We start from the raw sequence: 21,727 nt of genomic DNA, 5'->3' as shown, positions 1-21,727 counted from the left end.
TAGGACTTTCCAACCCCAGGCTGATAACACGTTCCAGAACCAACCGGACCAAGTCCAGGTGCCTGGATTCTGGTGTATCTGACTTGCAATCTTATGGAGACGCGTTATGGCTTTATATACTGACGGTGCGTTTTCTGGAATGAAAACACAGCAACTCGATCCGATGACTCTACAGGCTCCGCCCCTATCGGCCAGGATGACGTCAAGAACAAGACGATTTTGAAGGACAACAAGTCTCATAGCAGACTGTTCCTCTGTTAAGTTGCCCAGGGCGTAAGTAGTTTCATTTACCACTGCTTCAAGGGTTCTGGTCTAGTGACGTATTGATTTGCTATTGAAGATAGCTCCTAAATAGGGAAAGAAACCTTTATTGAAATCTGTATATTGTTCCCATGCCGTTTCGGTATAGTCGACAATCGGGAGTTCTCTCTTGGGTCTATTAGATACTAGACGGGAGTTCTTATGATAATCAGGTGGAGCTAGAAAAACAGGTGGCAGAAGGAATGCAATGTAACATGTCCCATCCCAATCTAGTGGCAAGCGTATATAGGCTGTATGACCACAAATGAAATGGGAATGGCGGGTAGCTTTGAATGTAGACTTGCCTTTATCACTGAATTCGATCGCAGTAGTACATTTACTATGACCTAGGGGTACCGAACCATTCTTTCTGACACATAATTCGCCCTTTACTGGTAACACTGACATAGAGGGTAAGTCTGGTCCTGTATCGGACTGGACATTCAGAATCATGAGGTTAAGTGTATAATGACCTAATCCATATACTTCATTTTCTAGATCGGTCCCTGTCCTTTGTGGAAGACCCTCCTTGTTAGGATAACATGCTTTATGCAGAACTGTGTTCAGATTTCCCCATACCCAACTGCCTTGGTAGACTATGGAATCAGAGTCTAAAGAATTTATTAAACTAAACCAGGCACCACAGGAACCATTATGTGTGAACGGATACGGGAAGAGGGGCAAGACTCCCTTGTATTTCTGATAGGGAGGAAGTCGACCACATATCCAACAATTGGTAGCATTGCTGGTCTGATGGGAATGATGTAACATACTGATAAAAGTATTGTTGCGCAGCGCAAGCCGGTAAGATAACTCGTGCGGGGGTAATTCACTGAAAGTATGCTCGACAGTGTTATTTGGAAAAAGATGTGCATGTATGGAAATAGGAAAATACATGTGTAGCAAAAAACTTGCAGCAATAATCGTAAGACTCAGAAAAAACATAATCAATAATGTCACGATGCAGTGACTACGAAGAGATTTACAATATTCTCGTTTCTTGAGCTGGTTCTGTCTATCTCTCTCTCTATTGGGGTCTAACTTGTACATGTCAGGAACCTGTCTAACCGCTTCACCTAGGGGAGGACTTAAACAATTAAACTGTCTGACTTGCTAGACCTCAACTTCATGCGGTACTCCTGCTGAGGAGTTTTCTGTACCAGTGGGAGTTTAGTATCAGTCTCTAGAATGGGGCCGGGCTGGGAGTCTGACTCTGGCGGCAGTCCATGATATTTTTTTATATGACTTGAGTGGAGCCAGCCCTTGCGGCCCTCCACCTTCACTGCTGTCCTTGTAGTTAATAAAACAAGCTTCGGCTCCTGCCAGCGGGGCTCCAGCGGACTCCTCCTGTCGAAATTCCGAACAAAGACGAGGTCCCCCGGAACAATCTCGTGTGGCTTCACCTCGGTGTTGTCGGGAAAGGCTGCAGCCACCTGTGAACGACAAGATTGTAGTGCAGACATCAAGGAGGCAAGGTAATCTGTCAGCATATTACAGTCAACATCTGTGATCTTACGAGGCAGAGGCGTCCCCCACATATTCGGTGGCCTACCAAAGACCACATCGTACGGGGATAGCCCTGTTCTGGAGTGTGCGACCATTCTCATGTAAAACAATGCAACTGGCAAGGCGACTATCCAGTCTACCCCTTTCTCGGCACAAATCTTAGCAAGACGTGTTTTCAGTGTCTGATTGTGGCGTTCCACGAGTCCTGCTGCCTCGGGATGTCGGACGCAGTGGAATTTCCACTGATATCCTAGCAGGAGTGATACCTGCTTCATTAGCTCGGACGAGAATGGCTGGCCATTATCTGAATACACGACACGAGGCAAACCGTACCGTGGGAAGAATTCACGAACCAACTGTTTGGCAGTGGTCGGAGCAGTGTAATCTGGGACTGGATATGCTTCTGTCCAACGGGAAAGTGCACATACAACTACGAGGACATATTTGAATCCTCGACATCGTTCCATCTGGATATAATCCATCTGGAGGACTTCAAAAGGGTGATCGGGAGGATTGAATCCACCTTGCTCTACAGGAATGCTTTTACCTGGGTTGAACTGACAACAGATCATGCAAGTACGCACTTTCTGTTTTGCTGCTGCTCGTAAATGTTTATTGTACCAGAGATTCTGTAAACTGTCTAACATGGCTTTTTCTCCTAAATGTGCTGGACTGTGTGCAGTGTTAATCATAACTTGAACCATAGAGTCGGGGAGAAACCATGTGGCTTTTCCCTTCGTCATCCATCCCTGGTCTGTCTGGATCCCTCCTAGTTCAGTCCATTTCTTTATTTCGTCTGGAGTAGCATGTGTCTGTATGTCAATTACATCTAGTGCGGGATCCTTAATTGTCATGCAATGTGTCGATGTCGGAACTATTGTCTTTGTCATATCAGCTGCATGTGTATGAGTCAGAGCTGTGAGTTTCGCGGTTCGATCGGCCAGGTCGTTACCCTGGGAAATAGTATCTGTAACTTTAGTATGTGCTTTGCACTTCATGATAGCTATGGCTGATGGCAAATGTATTGCTTCCAATAATTCTTGAATGAGGGGACCATGTTGGATCTTGGCTCCGTGAGAGGTCAAGAAACCTCTTTCCTGCCAGAGTACACCGAAGTCGTGTACGACTCCAAATGCATAACGTGAATCTGTGTATATGTTAACATTCCTGTTCTTGGCTACTATACAGGCCCGTGTCAGAGCAATGAGCTCTGCAGCTTGAGCAGACAGTGTATCAATACGGTGTGTTTCTTTGACTTCAGTTTCAGTGGTCACTGCATATGCGGCCACTAATTCTCCTGTGCTTGTTCTCATACATGAACCATCCACGTAAAGTGTCAGGTCTGGGTTAATCAGTGCAACATCTGTCAAGTCTCGTCGGGGTTTTGTTACTGCATTAATGATCTCTATACAGTCATGTGGAGCTGGATCTGTTATGTTCGAAGGTAACAATGTAGCAGGATTGAGTATATTACAGCGTCTGATTTCTATGTGTGGCTGGAACAATGTCAATTCATAACCTGTCAGTCGTGCTATAGTCAAGTGTTGAGTCTGTGTTCTGTTTAAGAGAACTTCCACAGAGTGTGGAACGTGTACTGTCAGGGGATGTCCTAACACTATGGAATCACTTTGTCGGATTGCTAAGGCTGTCGCTGCAACTGATTTTAAGCATGCAGGCAGTGCCTGGGCTACTGGGTCTAATGTACTCGAAAAATAAGCACAAGGCTTATGTGAACCTGCTTGGTCTTGTGTGAGGACAGATAATGCTGTGCCATCACGTTCTGTAACGAAAAGTGTAAAAGGTTTGTTGTAACATGGTGTTGCCAAAACTGGTGCTTGACATAATGCTTTCTTTCATTCATCAAAAGCCTGTGTGTGTTCCTGGGTCCAAGGGAGGACAGTCGAAGTCGCTGCCTCCTGTGTTGTCAACTGTATAAGTGGCTTGGCTAGAAATGCGTACTGGGGAATCCATTGTCTGCAGTAAGAGGTGAGGCCAATGAAGGCCCGCACTTCCTTTTGTGTCTTGGGTTGCGGTAAGTGTGCAATTAGCTTAATGCGGTCAGGTGTTAGTTGTCTCCCCCTCTTGGACAGCAAGTGCCCAAGGTACACCACTTGCTGAACACAGAATTGTAACTTTGAAGGGGACACCTTGTGTCCCTTCTCTGCCAAGAAATGCAAAACCGTCAATGATGCTTGCTCACATTCTGGTTTGCTACGGGCGGTGATCAACAGATCATCGACGTACTGGAGTAGGGCTGTGTTAACTGGCATGTGAATACTGTCAAGTTGTCTTTTTAATGCTTGGCTGTAGATGCTGGGGCTTTCTGTGAAACCTTGAGGTGCGCGTGCAAATTTGAAGCTACGGCCATTTAAACAGAATCCGAAAAAGTATTGGCTCTCCGGATCAATGGGGACACTGAAGAAGGCGTTCTTGAGGTCAATTACAGTAAAGAACGTCGCCTCTGAATCAATAGCAGTCAATAATGATGAGATGTCGGGGACCACAGGATACTGTGGTACAATGCATTTATTTAATTCTCGTAAATCAATCACCAACCGATAAACTGGAGGTGCATTCGGGTCAGTACGTTTAAGAATCGGAATGATAGGGGAATTACATAGATTGGAGTCGGTTTCTACAACCACTCCCTGTGCAATGAGCTCTTCAATGATTTCCAGCAAAGCCACTACAGCATCGGGTGGTAACTTGTATTGTCGGATTCGGGGCAGTACAACTCCTGACTTGAGTGTAACTCGGTATGGTGTAATGTGCATACAACCTACATCAGTTGGGCCTTGCGCCCACAAATGTTCTGGTACATTTTTCAATCTGACATCAAAATCTCGTAATACATAGTGACCCTTAAAGTCACGCAAAAACAGTCTAACTCCTTCCGGAGAACAACATATTACAGCTCCTAGAGCTTTCAGTGTCTTGATACCTAACAAGTTTTCTGGACATGACTTCGTGAGCAATAAGTCTGTAGTACGTGATAATGGACCAACTGCTAGGGGAACAGGTTTCGATACTTCATTAACAATGGGCTGTCCTGAAAATCCAAGGGAAACATTCTGTGAGCCTGAGAGGGGTGCCCCTGGAACCTCGTCGTGACTTATTGTTGTTCGACTTGCCCCTGTGTCAATCAAAAACTTTCTATCTTTTCCTAATACTTGACTATGTACATAAGGACCCTCTTGATCTACAGGAACTTCAATGAGAGGCAAGCCAACCTCCCTCTCTAGGCTGTTTCATGAGTATCGCTGATAATCGGGGTAATCAGATTGTGCGTATTGGTACATCTGCTGTGAAACTTGCTGTGTCGCGGCAATGGGCTGTGCATGTGGTACCGCAACTGTCTGTCCTGTCTGTTGTGGAGCAGGCATTGGCTGTACGTTCTGTGGAATATGTTGCTGAACTTGGTGTTGGACCTGGTCCTGTCTAGGCTGACGTGGTCTCTCTTTAGTTTTTCCTGTTGCTATATTGTATTTCAGAACCGTACATTCATTCACATAGTGACCTGGCTGTTTACAGTAGTTGCATGTCCCTTTAACGGGAGCCGCCGTATTATTTGACTGTGTCATACCCTTTTTCTGACCGTCAGCTGGAACTGACTGAGCAACTAACATTTTCATTTTCGTATCTTTCATACGTCTCTGTTCGTGATCTTGTTCTTCCCTAATTCTATTCTGGTGGTACTGTAACATTTGTAACATTTGGGACGGCGTATTTGCTTGCCATGTACTTTCTACTTTCAAAACACGGTTCTTACCTTGAGGCAGGGAATTCTCGACTAATTTTGATACAAAGAGGTGTGGGTATGACTCGCTACTTGTTTTCAGGCCACTGTTAATAATAAAACATTTCTCGAATCTAGAATAAAAATCACTAGTGTCTTCATCGTGTTTCTGTTTACAGGCTGAGATTGCGTTCCAGTCTTCCTTTTTAGTTGTTAACAGTCTAGGTAAAACCTGTACTAATAAACCTGGTAATGCTTTAGCTTTATCCCCAAGGCCTAAACCTGCGGTACGACCATTTTCTTCGACTTCTAATGCAGCCCAATCAATCTTTGTGTCTCCCACCTCCCATTCTTTCTCCTTTAGTTTCTCGTAAATTCCAGCAGGCAACAGTACTTTTAACATTTTCATAATATCTGTATACGTGTAATCGCCCATGAGTAACATATCTTTAATCTCTCGGTGAAAACCTGCAGGGTCTTTATCATGACTGGGCACTATTTTCTTCATTTCCAATAATTCCATTTTAGTGATGGGTGTATATACGAATACACGTTCTAGTGTGTTATCGTCTTTTCTGACCGGATGTACTTCCCGTAAGGGATTCTGTCTGTCAAAGTAAAACATTTTTCTTTCTGAGGGTGGTGGAGCTGACATAAACTGAGGTTTCAGAAAAACGCTATATTTGTGTCTATGTTCTAGAATTTCTTTAATTAAATCAGTACCTAGGCCTCTCCATCTATTCGAGAGCAGTTCTACTAATATATCCGGTAAGGGACCTGGATCAGAATGTTGGCATTTAAACAACGTAATGAGATGCTGAATCATGTAAATACCAGCTAATCGGACCGGGCTAGTTCTTGCTCATCCATGGAATTGAGTACATGGTACCCCATTCGATCTTGAAGTATTTTATCGGTAGCCTGAAACATATGTTCAGGAGAACTCGGATTTGATATAGCAGAGAGAAAAAGTCTTTTGCTTTCTGGACGTATTGTTTTCTTAGGGTATTTTCCCTTACCTACATATGCTATTATCTCTTTGTCTGACTGTTGCAAGGTTTCTGCTAGATCCTCTGTATCATCCTCCTCTTGCGAGGAAGTTGGATCGTCTAATTCCAGTTCTTCTTCAGGTGCTCGCTGGGCATGTATATCTATAATTTCTTTACGGATCTTTCTAACCATATGATGTACACTGTTCTCCTTATCATGTTTACCCTCCGACATATTCTGGCTCCATCTAATCAGTCTATTCATCTCACTTTGCGGAAAGCCTGCCTGATCTTGTTCTCTTATTAAACAATTAACCAAAAATCGCATTATTAAACCTTTAGTCTCAACTTTCTGACGTGACATGGCTTCAGCAACAGACTCCGGTCCTTCTCCTGTTCTGATAAAATAATACAATTTGTCTAGATGTTCTGGCATTTCTGGTAGTAGCATCAAATAATCTGTAACGCGTCTCAAACGTATGGACGCTAACAACATGGGTCCTGACGTACCAGGCACTGAGTCATATCTGCAGTCTGTAAGTTCTCTTCTAAGTAGTTCGGCCGGAATGCCTTTCGGTGTCCGAGCCTTTGCTAAATCTCTCATTGTAACTCGGTGTAACTGTGGGGGTGTTTGATAACCTCCTGTAGCACCCCCTGAAGCGGAGGCTTGAGCATAATCTGGTTGTAGGGTCGGTACCTGCTGTAGCTGGGTTGGGTCCTGGACCACGCCAGTCCCAAAAGGATTTAATGGATGCAATTGTTGGATACCAGAGGGGAACAACGGGAACGGGTGCGGGTAGCGGAACTGGAGGGATCTGCTGTTGCGGACCTGGGGGCGGATGATCATGGGGTAGGAGGCCGTCAACGGGTACAGGTGGTGCGGGTACATGGGCAGGTGCAGTATTATATGTAGGAGCTACATCGTCTAAATAGGAAGAAATAAAAATGTCTGCTGCGGTCTTGTGACGTAATTTAGTCGGAACCAATGGAGGAGGCAGATCTTTTGGTATTTCCGGAGTGGCCTTAGGTAAACCCTTGGCCAAAAGAGGATACATACCATTCACAAGGGTGTTCGTTGTCGGTCTACTTGCTCTGCTTTAACTCGTATTCCTTCTTCAACTAGTACGTTTTCTCGGGCTTTATCTGAATCTTCTCTATGTTTTTCTGCTTTTCTATATTCTTTCTCTGTACGTCTATGCGATTCTTTACGCCACAATTCTATGGCGTCTTTCTGAGATTGTCGGGCCTTCTTTTTCCATAGCGCTTCTTCTACTCTCATGATGCAATCTGCATCCCATGTCCCTGTAACAGGCCATCTATATTTCTCGTCTAGGTTCTTAGTATAATCGACCCATAAATCTAGATATAATATGGCATCTAAGCCATGCTTATGGTACATGAAATTTCCGGGAGTATCCCTAGGTGGGACAGGAATCGCTTCCTCTAGTATCCCTTTCCTAGTTCCTAACTGTCTTAATTTGGAAAACAATGGCATCTTGATATTTGGTACTTGACACTTACTCGAACCCGAACACACTTTTTACACAGAAACACGGTAATGTATATCAAACAGTCACTCACACCACGACATTAATCACATAGAAACATTTTGAACACATATTAACTATGCTTGAATTCTATAACGAAAACAAAAATCGAACCGTTGAAGACACGAATTACTTGATATACTGCTAAACAGTACAGATACACTGCTAAAACAGTGCAGACCGGGTCTGTGTACCCAAACCCATCTTGACCCGATACATAGTAATGCACCCGTCTAGATGCGTCCCCAGCAACGGTACTCACCGGGAAGCACGGAACGGAAGGCCTCGGAAAACTCGTCTGGACTGGACCGGACTGGACTCGACTCGTGACGTCACAGGCACGTCGGAACTGGTGGGCCTCTAGACACCTCGGATCTTGCTCTCTCGGCTGGGCTCTGGTCGGGATCCTCCGCACTCCTCACCGCCTCGTCTGGGTGTCGATCGCAGTCTCAGTCACCTCCGTTGGCCTGAGGGAGATACAGGAAATCCTGCGGGTACGCGTAATTGTCCATCACAGCTGTGGCAGGGGGCTAGGCCTGCAACGCACCGCCGGCGTGTAAGGTGGGGGAGGGGTCCCTATTCGGGCGCCAAATTAATGTGGTAAATAAATATTTACAGTCGGAATTTCTATGCAGTAAAGTTCAATAAAATAACTCAATCGGAAATAAGAGGCAAAATCCGTGATATCTGAGTTTATAAGGGTTTTATTCCATAAAATGGAATGGTTCGAACCAGGGTATCATGTTCCTTTCACCATTAAGGATCAGGAAGGGATAGACAATACTTTATTAACAGAATACAATATATATAGTAAATGCATATAATGGTGATGGATACAGAAGGCGTAACGGCTTAGAGAAACGAGATAAGAACACATGTGCGTAACAGAAAGGCGTGCACGAGGGCGTACACAGAGGTGTGTGCTAGAAACGTCACATGAAAGTGTCACAAGTGGGTGGATACATAGAGGAATCTTGCAGTGTCAGCAGAAATCTGTAGCAAGGATGCGCGCGCAGCAGCATGACGTGTGACTGACGTGAGGCTGGAGGGTGCAGGGGACTTGACATTTAGCACTAGAGGAAAGAGACAGAAGTCTGGCATGTCAGATCGACTCGTTCCTAAATCATATCTGATATCTTGTGTTTAGGGAACTATATTATCTAGAAGGAAAGGTCTCTTGGGCAGAGGCTATTCTATACTGACTATTAATGCGTGCATATGTGACTACGTGTCTGCGTGTAATGCGAGGGGCCATGGGCCTACCATGGTAACGGAAGCAATGAATTACTTGCATGGAGACAGAGAGGCCGGGCCCTTTGCTCTGCAGCCGGGGAATTGTTTATCTATTCTACTAGACTGGAATGTGTTTTCGAGGAGCTGAACTCGGCTATACTGATAACTTGAAGGCAAAATACTGTCTTTGGCAGGCAAGCAGGCCGAGCCGGGCACCGCTCACCACGCAGGGAGTAGGACAGAGGTCAGGGATGTATCCCACGTTGCAGCTTTCAGGAGGCAGAGAGCAGAAAGGGCTCGATGGCAGAAATCAGGGCCTAGCTCTGCAGGGCTAGGAAAACGTGAAAGTGCACTATGAAAAGACGTTGGCAAGGCATACTTAGGAACTGAATTATCGATCCATTCATGGTGGATCTGAAAGAGGACATGTTAACGTTGGACGCAAATGTATTTGCGTCTTCAAAGCAGGTCGAGGAGGGAAGTTACATGCACTTTAAGCTCGTACATGGAGACTGTGGGGTTCACGTTAGGGGACACAATTGACCATAAAAATTCATATTACCTCAAATTGGGCAAAATCAATGGTGTTCCGGCTGACAGCTGGCAATCAGGAGGTAGAGCTGGACTTCCCGCTGACTTGGACTCACTATCAGGTGAAATACTTGGGAATATGGTTGCATAGGGATCCGGAACAGTGGCTGTGTTATTGCACGGATTACTGACCGGGCGGAGCGGTGGGCCCGGTTGCCTCATTCCCTTGCTGATCGGATTCTGGTGACAAAAATTTCTATATTGCCCAAACTCCTCTATTTGTTTGTCAATATCACCATTAAACTGAATACCTCACTGTTTTGGATGCTCCAATTGACATTATTGACATCCAGCAAGTAATATGTTTCAAAGTTAGGTGACCCTAAACTCAATTAGTCTTTAGACAAATACAGTTTTGCTAAGGCTACCCTGCATCTGCCGACTCTCAAATCATTTTGATCAACAAATGATCAAGTTTTTCGAAAAAGGATTACCTAGCTATCACCCATTTTCTTACAAAGCTATTGAGCATGCAGTACAGAAGCAGCATCTTAGTGTAACTCTAATCATATTGGGCAGCAGTAGCCATCTAAAAAGCAGATTGATGGTATATCATTTGATGGTACCCTAGTGATGTTTCGAGCTATCACATCCTCTGATTGATTTCATATATATTTGTATCCCTAAGTATTTAAATATATGATTAATGTCCTATATACTTGTATTTCTAAGTACTGAAAAATATGCAGTTCTCGGTCACGTCCGATAGTCGTACAGGAGAGGGAAAAAACAAAATTTTCTTTTGTGCTCTCCTAAACCTGATACCAGCCTGAACACGTCTAGATGTGCCTGTAGAGACAACAAGTTAGTCCACATGTCCTGCATATTCTGCTTATGAGATGACTTGAACAACCCCTTTACTGATCACAACATGTTGTCCCCCCAGCGTCACAATGACCAGCAAGAGGCTCCTTGCCTAGAGCAAACAACAAGGGGGACAGATGACAACACTGACGTGCACATTTTTACCAACAAGGGCTCTGGCACCTAGAAAGCTTCATTGTTTATTTATGTAGTGATGTTCTTATATTGGGTCATTTTCCCAGAAAAATGTTTAGTAGGACATCTTTCATTGAATGTCCTACATCTTGTTTGTTGAATGCATAGTAGGTTTTCTTAAGGAATAGCACCCTCTTTCTCCAATGACATTCTTGAAACAGTCGGATGCAGTTACCAGAACTTAACCTAACTTTATTTAGTCATTTTTAAATTCAGTATTCCAACTACTCATACGAAAACCTAGCTACTGTACTTGTTTGTGTTTTGTGTAACAAATTATTTTCAGCGAATTTATAAACAACAGTCAGTTATGTGGTTAATTTTTATATTTACTTGTAGATACAGAGGAGGAATTCTATGATGCTCCAAGCAGCCCAGTGGATGATATTGCCTTTTTTGATATAGCTACTGGTTCCCTAAGTCGATCTGGTAGCATGCGAAGAAACAGGTTACAGAAACAGGAATCTCTGAAGAATATGACCGAATTTCAAATGAGATTTGAAATACCAGAGGTATGAACGTATTCACTCCTGTCTGTCTTTGTGAAATTGAATAAATGAAAAAATAATGCATTTACATTTTAACTACATATTGTTGTCATTAAATATTTATGGACCAGATCTTTTTATAAGATGAATCTGTTCAAGCTGGACTGACATAACTTAAGTTTGGTTTCAATCAGTAACTTGTCCGCCCCTAACATTGTACTTTAACTAAGTCTACACCGAGCCATAGAACCCCAATATAGGCATCATCCAGTCCATTCCATTGACCATGCAGCAAACCAGCAGATATTTAGGGCGGGCAAGGTCACAGAATTTATTAGAAAGGAAATTAATCAAAGGGACCCCTTCGTCCATGGAACTCCACGTCTTGTTTTCAAGTGAATGGGTCATTTTTTCCATTTCTGCAATGTTCCACAGTGTATACAGCCAGTAGCAGGGTCTGGAATGTTGGCTGCACCCCATAAAACACTTGATTTCCTGCCTCGCTTCACATAGTACCAGAGCCATTTGCCTATCCCTCTTTGAATGCAGCTCGAATGTTTGTGTATTAGGAAGGCCCAGTGGCAAAAATGACATCAATGTCATTTAGCACCCCCTCCTAGTATTTAGTTAGTTTGGGACAGTTGCAATGAAGGTGGGGCAAGGTGCCTGGGCTTCTGCAGCCTCTTCAGCAATCCCTCATGTGTGCTGCATTCCAGGAATGCCTTTTGGCAGGGGTGTAATATTAGTAGTGAGTGATTTTTAGGTCTTGCCTAGGCAGCACTTGCGCTGTGTCTTTGAGACACGCTGTATTCTGGAAATGGGCATTAAGCAACACCCATCTTTGTACATGTCTCCTTTTACTGGCCTTTGTAAATGGCTGCTTTTCCTTGGTTAATATGGCCACGAGTCCCTCTTTTTAGGTCGAACCTAGAGTCATCTTGCATGCGCTGCTCTGCCAGACTTGTTGTAGTGGAGTATGGAATAGAAGCCCCGCCCACTCTCCTCCCATATTGGTCATTGGCTTTTGTCATTGCCCTTCGTAAATACTGGCTTCTGATTCGTAAATAGGCTTGTTAGTCTCTCCTTAGTACCGCCTTGTCTTCATTTGTAACCTCCCATGACGACTGACCCTTTTACTTCAGTTGTTACACAGTATGTGTTCTTAAGTCTGTAAGCACTATTTTCTTTATTGAGTTTCCCTGCACACACCAACACCATTCTTTGTTTAATTACTCCCATGGCACGCACCAACGCCCTTCTTTGTTTAATTATTGCAACCTGCGCAGTGCCCTTCCCCCCGCCACTACCTCCCACGGCACGCACCACGCCATTTTTTGTTTAATTATGGCGGCCCGTGTGGTGCCCTTCCCCTTAAATGAAAGATCACACAGCCCATTTTTGGTCCTGCCGATCCGTATACCTGCATCCTGATGTGAATGAAAGACAGCTACCTGACCTGTAACACCCCAGCCCCAAACCCCACCCTCTACCCTCTCCTGCAGGTACTTAATGTTTTCATCTTCTCTTGTCCATCACATAAGACATCCTGGTGTGGGTCGTTGAACGGAGGCCAGCTCTGCCATTGTAATGGGGAAAGAATACCAAGCGAAACGCAACATGACCGTCCAAGAGCCACAATACATGCTGCAGGTGACTACTAGTCTTGGGGTCCTGAGTGGGGTCCTGAGTAGTGTGTTACTGACCAGAAAACCACTTCAAAGCCTGCTCAGGGGTTGTAAGTGCTTTATAAATACAATTACGCTATCAATGTATACTTCCTCAAAGTTTCTATACTATATGGGGGTCCCCTGCCTGGTGTGCCGATGCCATCCAGGCTTGCTCTTTGGTGCTTCCTCTGGTCTCTCTCAGGAGTCTGTGGTTAACACTCCTTGCCCTTGACCAATCAACAACAACCAGAAAGCGGCTGAGAGTGCGACAAGTAGCTAATCCAGTAATGTCCTGCAGGGTAAAAGCATCTGTGGTATCACTTTCGGTGCCTCCTTGCATTTCTGTGAATCATCTTTCATTGCTTTGGAGATATCAGAGTGTATACAACTGCTGAACTCTTCAGTCATAGCGCACCATTTTTGATCTTTCCCACAGTGATTTCCATTCACAGTCTGACACTGAAGGATGACAGGTACGGTTATAGTAGTAATCAGGAAATGTGTTTGTGCAACAGCGCAATATGAAATGTGTTTCATTAGAGCGATTACGCAGCAAGAGAAATTCCACACAGGCTGTGATGGGTAACAGGACCCTAAATAATTAAAACATACAAAATAACTGACCATGCTTGGTTGCATTTACATGAATTTGTGATTTTCCATGCACAGTGCTCCAGGTGAACTGTCCAACAGCCCCAAAACTGCACTCTTTAACAGCTTCGACATACGAGGGAAGCTTAAATGGGCTGGAGTATCAATTTGCGCTGCACTCTTCAAACTTTGTTGCTCACTTTAAAGCCAAGCTCCTTTTTTACAGGATTAGGTTTAAAATCTGCATACAAGTAGCCTGAGACTTGTTGTGCTTCCACAGTTAGCCAGCAGTTGACCTCGTGCAGCCTTTCATGTTAACCGGCTGGGCAAGAGGGAGTGTTGTAATCTTATCACTACAATTCTGGTATCCACCTCTAACATCAAATGTGCAGCTCATTTCATCATTGCATCGAGAAAAATAGATATACACATTTTGAAAAAGGCAAATGCTTTATTAGTTATTAAATGCAATGCTAAAGTGTAAGCCAAGTATTAACAACATTCTGGATCATAGTAGAATGGAGGGTTTGTTAGAGCAAAGTGCTAAAAGAAATACACTGTATTTATACTTTGCAAATATATGCTTTTAATCAGTTCAGGTGTCTACACGAAGCACACTGCGCTCTTAGTTTTGAGGTACTTTGCTGTCCTACACGTTGGCATTAAGTATACGTGGTATAGTTGTCCATCTATACAGCACCCACACACCCCTCAAAGGAAGGAAATAAATAATGATCTGAAAGAGACTATTAGTTATAGATTCCTTACCTTAGAATGACCCCCAGGCGTCCGACTGTATCAAGAGAATTTTTCTTCAGCAATACCCCTGCTCGTTGGTAAGTGGCGTCGGTCGACTCCGCATCCGTCGTCTGCGTCGTGGTCGCTGGGATGACGTCGCGGTGCCTACTTAGATGCCGCCCCTGCACGCTGACGTCAGTTCTTTCTTTTGCCGCGCCAGCCCAGCGCTGATCCAGAGAGAGCTTGCCCCTTAGTCTTTTTTTGACTTAACCTTTTTGACTTTTGTTGACGACTTTTTTTGAGTCTTCAACTCCTGGTGTGCAACGGATGTCCCATCGTCAGACCGAATTCAAGCCTTGTGACTGGCCCTAAGTCTTGCTCTGACTGTTTGGCCATGAATCCAAAGTCTTTTTGCGGGAGCGGTCCCGAAAGCTTCTGGAGGCCTGGCAGTCGGCTCCGCGCCGCTCCCGGTATCACTCGAGGGGAAGGTCCCGAGACCGGTCGCTGAGCCACCACACCTTGTCCAAGTCTTTGCACTCTTCGGGTAAGTCAAAGCAAAAGAAGGTGAAGAAGCACCATCGCTCTGTGCCTTCCCCCGTCGGTCGGCTGATGCTATGTGGGACCCAGAGCGTCTTCGCTCTAAGGCTCCGTCCCTGGCACCTGACTCAGGGATGACTCCTCGCCTCCCCCGTATCCAGGAGCCAGAGTGTCCCCTGCCCAGATATGTATGTCATATGAAGCCCTCCACCGTGTATTTGGGCAGCCAGACTCTGCTGGTGCGCCGTCGGGCCCAGCGGAGCCGGGTGTGGGTCCTGGGCCTTTGATGCCAATGGCCCCCCATGGATCCAGGCCTAGATCCGGACCAACGCCGGTCGACCTTACTCGGCCTTCCCCGGCAACAACACCTCCGGTGCTGGCCGTGCCCCCGTCCAACGCCATCCCCATCATCATCCCGAGATGGACCCGGAGCCGGATCGATGCCAGACAACGTCGAATCAGACGCCAGAGTGTACTTTTGTTCCCTCGTTTATCCCAGGTGTTCCCTATCACCCTGAGGGTGGTGATGAGGACTGGGAAGGGTCGCTGGACCCTCTGAGAGACCAGCTGGAAGAACCAGACTGGAGAGAGGAATTGGGTGGCGCAAGTGGTCTGAATACCTCCCCAGATCGTGGCTACGGAGGAGGGAGCGTACTATACAGTGGTGGTGCGTAGAGCAGCCGAGGCCTTGTGCCTGGAGCTCCCTCCAATGGCAGTCAGGACTAATCTCCTGATGGAGGTGCTTCTGCAGGCGGCAATTTCCTCTGAAACCCTCTTGCCCTTCAATGAAGCCCTCAAGGACATCCTTCTGGGCACTTGGTCCAAGCCCAATACAGGGGTTCCTGTGGCACGGATGATTGCCCACCGCCCGGCTCCAGGCGATCTCATTTTCCTTATCCAATGTTCTTCGCCCGAAAGCTGGGCGGTCCTAGCCTCTTCCAAAGTCGCACCCCCGGATAGGGAATCCAAGAAGCTGAATCATCTTGGGAAGCGCATGTTCTCTTCCTCCAGCTTGACGCTGCGGTCTGTGAACACCACATGCCTCCTGGGCCGCTGTACCCATACAGTCTGGGATATGGTTGCACAAGTGCTGCCTCAGTGCCTGCAGTATGCCCGGCCGTTCTCTTCCAGGCAGTAGCGGATGGGAGCGATGCAGCAAAACTCACATCCGCTGTGGATTGGATACCACCGACCCCATGTCGGTAGCCCTTCGGCGCTACGCCTGGTTGAGGATATCTTGTTTTTCGGGGGATGTTCAGTCAACTTTGCTAGACATGCCCTCCGATAGCAATCGCCTTTTTGGTGACAAGGCAGACTCGGCACTGGAGCGCTTTAAGGATTCTTGGGCCTCGCTGCGTCCTCTCGTCCACCACAGTCCGCCTTTCGCCCCTTTCGTGGCTATGGAAGGGGCACCCCAACCCGTCTGACCCAGTCCAGCCATAGGCCCCTGCAAGCTGCCCAGCCTCTGCGTGGCCGCGGACGTGGGACCTAGAGTCACGGGTCTGGGAACCATCGGGCAGGCAAGTCCATCCTCCCCTCCTCCACCCCGCAGCCACTTCCCAACCATCCTAGTCTGACCTTTCAGGCCCATCAGCGGCCACTGGGTGGCAGGATTGGCAATCACCTAGCAACCCGTCAGGTCAGACAGGTGAGTTTTGCAGATAGTCCGAGGGGCTACTCCCGCCCCTTTGAGACTACACCTCCCCCTCACCGTCTTTAGATCGCATGTCAGGGGATCATTTGACGCTTCTCAGCCAGTAAGTCTCAGCTCTCTTGGCCAAGGGAGCTATCGAGAGGGTTCCGGCGCCAGAAGTAGGTCGTGGTTTATATTCCCGCTACTTTCTGGTGCCCCAGAAGGTCCTATCCTAGACCTCAGGGCCCTTAACCGCTTCCTCCAGAAGGAGAAGTTCAAAATGCTAACCTTGGCTCAGGTTCTCTCTGCCCTCGACCCCGGAGATTGGATGGTGGCGTTGGACTTGCAGGATGCCTATTTCCTCATCCCCGTCCTGCCAGCATACAGACGTTACCTGCGGTTCACGGTAGGCCACAAGTATTTTCAGTTCACAGTGCTCCCCTTCGGCCTTACCAGTGCCTCTCTGGTGTTCACGAAAGTGATTGCGGTGGTCGCAGCTCATCTCCGCAGATCTGGGGTTCCAGCCTTCCCCTATCTAAACGACTGGCTGTTGAAGGCGGGCTTGCCCCTGTCTGTCATCTCCCACCTCCATACTACGGCTTACCTCCTGCATTCGCTGGGGTTCACTATCAACGTGCCGAAATCACACCTGACCCTTCTCAGTCATTCCCTTTCATCGGAGCTGTTCTGGTCACAGTGCAGTTTCGGGCCTATTCTCTCGAGCAGCGAGTCTGGGATATTTGGGCTATGATACCGTTGTTTCAGCCTCTATCCTGGATTTCGGTGAGAATGAGCCTCATGACTTCTTGCGGGTGCATCATGCCAGATGACATCTGCTGGCTCTGGAATGGGACCTGAAGTTCCAGTGGGCACAGCATCAGGGGAATCTCTCCGATTACATCCAGATCTCGGAGGGAACTGCACGACAACTGTAGTGGTGGTTAACGTACCAGGATTGGGTCAGAGGCAGATCCCTCTCCCTTCCCCAACCAGACCGGACGGTGGTGACCGATGCATAACTCCTGGGAGAGGCGAAGATCAGAGGAGTCTGGTCTCCAGCGGAGTCCGGGCTCCATATCAACCTGTTGGAGCTTCGGGCGATTGGCTTGGCACTGAAGGTATTCCTTCCCTCTCTCAAGGGGAAGGCAGTGCAAGTGTTCACGGTCAACACAACCGCCATGTGGTACTGCAACAAACAGGGCAGGGTGAGGTCCTGGACCTTTTGTCAAGAGGCTCTTCGTCTTTGGACATGGCTGGAACATCAAGGGTGACCTGTAAGGTTCAACACCTGACAGGTTCTCTGAACGCCAGGGCGGATGAACTCAGCCGCCGCTGCCTGGTGGATCACAAATGGCCTCTTTACTCAGAGGTGGTGCAGGGTCTCTTTCAGCAGTGGGGAGAGCCTTGCTTAGATCTGTTTGCCACCAAAGTGAATGTGCAGCGCCAGCAGTTCTGCGTATTAGAGTTTCCAAGGCGGCACACGCTCTACCATGCTTTTTGTAGCGAGTGGAGCTGTGGGCTCCTGTATGTCTTTCTACCTGTACCACTTTTTTCCTGAGTGCTGAAGAAGGTCAAGCGAGCGACCAGGCCCATCTCATTCTTGTGGCTCCAGCCTGGGCACGAAGAGTTTGGTACCCGAGGTCCTGAGCATGACCATCGATCCTCCGATCAGACTGCCCCTTCACGAGGATCTTCTGTAACAGCAGCAGGGGACGGTTCTCCACCCAAACCTGTCCAGACTCCACCTCCTTGCGTGGAGATTGAGCTGTGACAGTTGACAGCCTTTGAGCTTCCTCTCGAAGTCTGTAATGTCATCTTGGCAGCCATGCGTCCCTCCACTAAGACAGTATACGCCTATCGATGAAACAAGTTTGGGACATGGTGCACATCAAAGGCTGTGGATTCCCTTCATGTCCTTCTTCCTGAGGTTCTTTTGTTCCTTCTCTATTTGGCCCACCAGGGCTCTGCTCTGTGCACTCTTAAAGGCTACCTGGCAGCCATTTCTGCTTTTCTTCGGCTACCAGATCAGCCTTTTTTGTTCAAGTCACCTATTGTAAGTAGGTTCTTTAAAGGCATTATTCATCTCTTTCCTCCATCTCCTTTCATAATGCCTCAGTGGGACTTGAACCTTGTTTTGACTTACCTTGTGTGCGCTCCCTTCGAGCCTCTTTACAACTGTCCTCTTAGGCTACTCACTCTTAAGACTGCCTTTCTTGTTGCCATAACCTCTGCTTGCAGTGTGAGTGAGCTTCAGGCTCTTACTTCAAAGCCTCCTTCTCGGTCCATCCGGACAAAGTGGTGCTTCTAACCAGGCCCTTGTTCCTGCCTAAAGTTGTCACTAACACACAACACACACACTGCACACACACAACACACACACTGCACACCACCACACTTTGTAACTCTTGCAACAAACCAGTCTAAGATAAAAACTCTCACCTCTACTTCATTCCCTCCTACACACAACGTACACTCTACTCATAAACACATCACCACCCCCTCTATGTCAAAACCTCCTCTCACAAACAATACTACACAACCAAATCCAGTGCATGAAACAAATACATCAGCACCCCTTTTCACTACACCTCAAAAGCAAAACATATCACCACCACCAGCACAACAAGATCTTCAGAGCACAACACCTCATAATACTTACCATCACAAAATACGTAACATTGACAAATCCCACCATACAAGAAAAAAACCATGGGTGGCACATCCTTCTCTGTTCAAGCAGCCAAACTATGGAACTCTTTACCCCCCCAACATAAGTTCCACCGACAACCACCTTTTCTTCAGAAAACGACTCAAGATTTGGCTCTTCCCCACATAAGCACCATACGGAAACAAAAATTTACAGCATATCCCTCTGTATATAAGCATTTGTTTTCACTATAGATATGTACCTATCTTTGTGTATTACTTTATAAAACATGTAAAATAATTATGTTGTTAAGAGAAAAGAGAAAAAACAAATATTAATAATAATATTAATCAATAAATAAAAAACATCTTTGGTTTACATGTACATACTTCCATTGTGCATCTATGTACCTTCCATGTACTTGAATCTGTGTGTCTGTTACTTTTCTCCTGAAAAAGCATATCCAATGCACTACCCTGTTTCTCATCCTGTGCCTCTATCAATATATTTAATCTAAATATACTTACTTCCTTTATGTATCTATATACTTTCAATGTACTTATGGATCTATATATTTATCACTTTCTTCTATTTTAGCATTTCCAATGAGCTAGCCTATTTCTCATCCTATACTTCGCTCAATATATCTTCTAGCCCAACCTTCTGACTCATCTCAAACTTTTTTCTACTACTCCTTCCAATGCACTACCATATCTCTCATCCTATACATCTATCAATATATCCTCTACATCCACTCTCTCATTTATCCCAAACCCCATACCACTACTATGATCGCCAAAAAACCCTTTCTAGATTCTCTCCTGCTCTACCCCTCCTTGCATCATCTAACACCTCTTTTTACTACACTGATCCCCTAAATCAAACCTTTCTAATCTCTCCCCTCTGACTCCTCCCCTCCAAAACTCCTTTTTTCCTCATCCAAAAGCCTCTTTCTACTGCTAAGACCTAAAAAAAATCCTTCACTCTTTATCCCTCCACTATCCTTTTCAATCAAAATTAACAGACTAACATGTCCACTTCTCAAATTCCGTATTCAACTATACTAATATACTGCCCAAATAACTGAATAACAAATCTACTACTCCTATTACTTAATATTTATACTATACTAATTTTCAACACTAATCCTTTATGGGTTCCGGAGTGGCGTGCTAATCGCCAGAAAAGCGCTTCAACAGCCATCAGGGGTAACAAGTGCTATATGAATGCAAATCTTTCTTCCCCTTTTATCCCTCCGCTATCCTTCTCACACCAAGTAACAGACTAATATCCACCACTGAAATTACCTCATATTTCACCATATTAATTCACCGATAATCCTTTAGAGGCTTTCTAAATAGTGCGCGTCAACAAGCGATAAATACAAACGTTTGTCCTCCTCTATCTTTCTGCTATCATTCCAAATCCAAATAACTGACTAACCTATCCACCACTTAAAATATACTTGCATGTTTCACTATACTAAATCTGAAAGAGACACGTTAGTGATAGATTCCTTACCTTAGAATATCCCCAGGCGTCAGACTGGATCCGGAAAATTTTGCGTAGCAATACCCCTGCGCGCCGGCAGGCGTCGTCCGCGGCTCCGCGTCCGTCGTCGGCGTCGTTAGTGCCGGAATGACGTCGTCTGAGTACTTACACGCCACCCATGCGCGCTGACGTCAGTTCTTCTTTTTTCCGCGCCAACTAGCGCATATCCGGAGAAGCTCAACCCCTTAGTCTTTTTTGACTAACCTTTTTGATCATTTCTCTACTCGAGTCTTCGACTCCGACGGTGCCGGTAGGGATGCCCGGGTTTTAACCCTGTTCCAAGTGCGACCAACTGATGTCGGTTACCGACCCCCATCGCCAGTGCCTCAAGTATTTAGGCCTCGACCACAACGACCGCACCTGCTCCGACTGCCGAGCCCTGACATCTAAAGCTAGGCGGGAGCGGTCCCGCAAGCAACTGGAGCTCCGGCAGTCGGCCCGACGGAGTCGCGGACGTCGCCACCTGCCCCTCACCTTCGGGTCCCTGGGCATGGCGCGACGCATGAGGAGATCGAGCAGTACCTCATGGCCATGAGGTCCCTCCCTCCTCAGCTGGGTTCCGTGGCGCCTCTGGGCCCAACGGCCCCGGCTGGTGGGCCTAGCGGGTCAGGTGCTTCAGCTCCGACGCCGACGGATGCTTCGGCCCCGGCACGGCCGGCGACTTCAGTCCTGGCGCCGCAGGCCCTACCTGGATCCGCTTCCGGATCCGGGTCATCGCCGGTCGACCTCACCGGCGCCGGCCCTGCGGGTGTCGCCCCCGGCGCCTGCTATGGATGCTGTCCTCGATCCTACCCTCGGTCTGGTTCCGGCGCCGGAGCGGCGCCGCTCTCGACAGCCTTTGGAGATTTCTATTTCCATGAAACTGCCCCAATTGTTGACCCTGAACTACAGGAGACGAGGGTGATTGGGAGGGGTCCGGGGATCCTCTGGCACAGGAGTGCCAGTCTCAAAAGGACTGGACATATGAGCTTGGG

At 46.7% G+C, this 21,727-nt stretch overlaps 1 protein-coding gene across 4 annotated transcripts in view; it reads left to right on the top strand.

Moving 5' to 3' along the window:
• VPS13A (vacuolar protein sorting 13 homolog A) overlaps positions 1 to 21,727 on the top strand; it is a 2,146,181-nt gene that overhangs the window by 543,875 nt on the left and 1,580,579 nt on the right. For all 4 annotated transcript variants that reach the window (XM_086961343.1, XM_086961342.1, XM_086961345.1 and 1 more), the window contains exon 25: positions 11,241 to 11,413. In XM_086961343.1, the coding sequence (XP_086817469.1) occupies positions 11,241 to 11,413 (173 nt within the window). The remainder of the gene's footprint in view (positions 1 to 11,240; positions 11,414 to 21,727) is intronic.

Source organism: Lissotriton vulgaris, chromosome 3_1 (assembly GCF_964263255.1).
Source record: "Lissotriton vulgaris chromosome 3_1, aLisVul1.2, whole genome shotgun sequence".
Taxonomy (NCBI): Eukaryota; Metazoa; Chordata; class Amphibia; order Caudata; family Salamandridae; genus Lissotriton; species Lissotriton vulgaris.
Note: the sequence above shows the minus strand (reverse complement) of the source record. Positions and strands in the feature narration are given on the sequence as shown.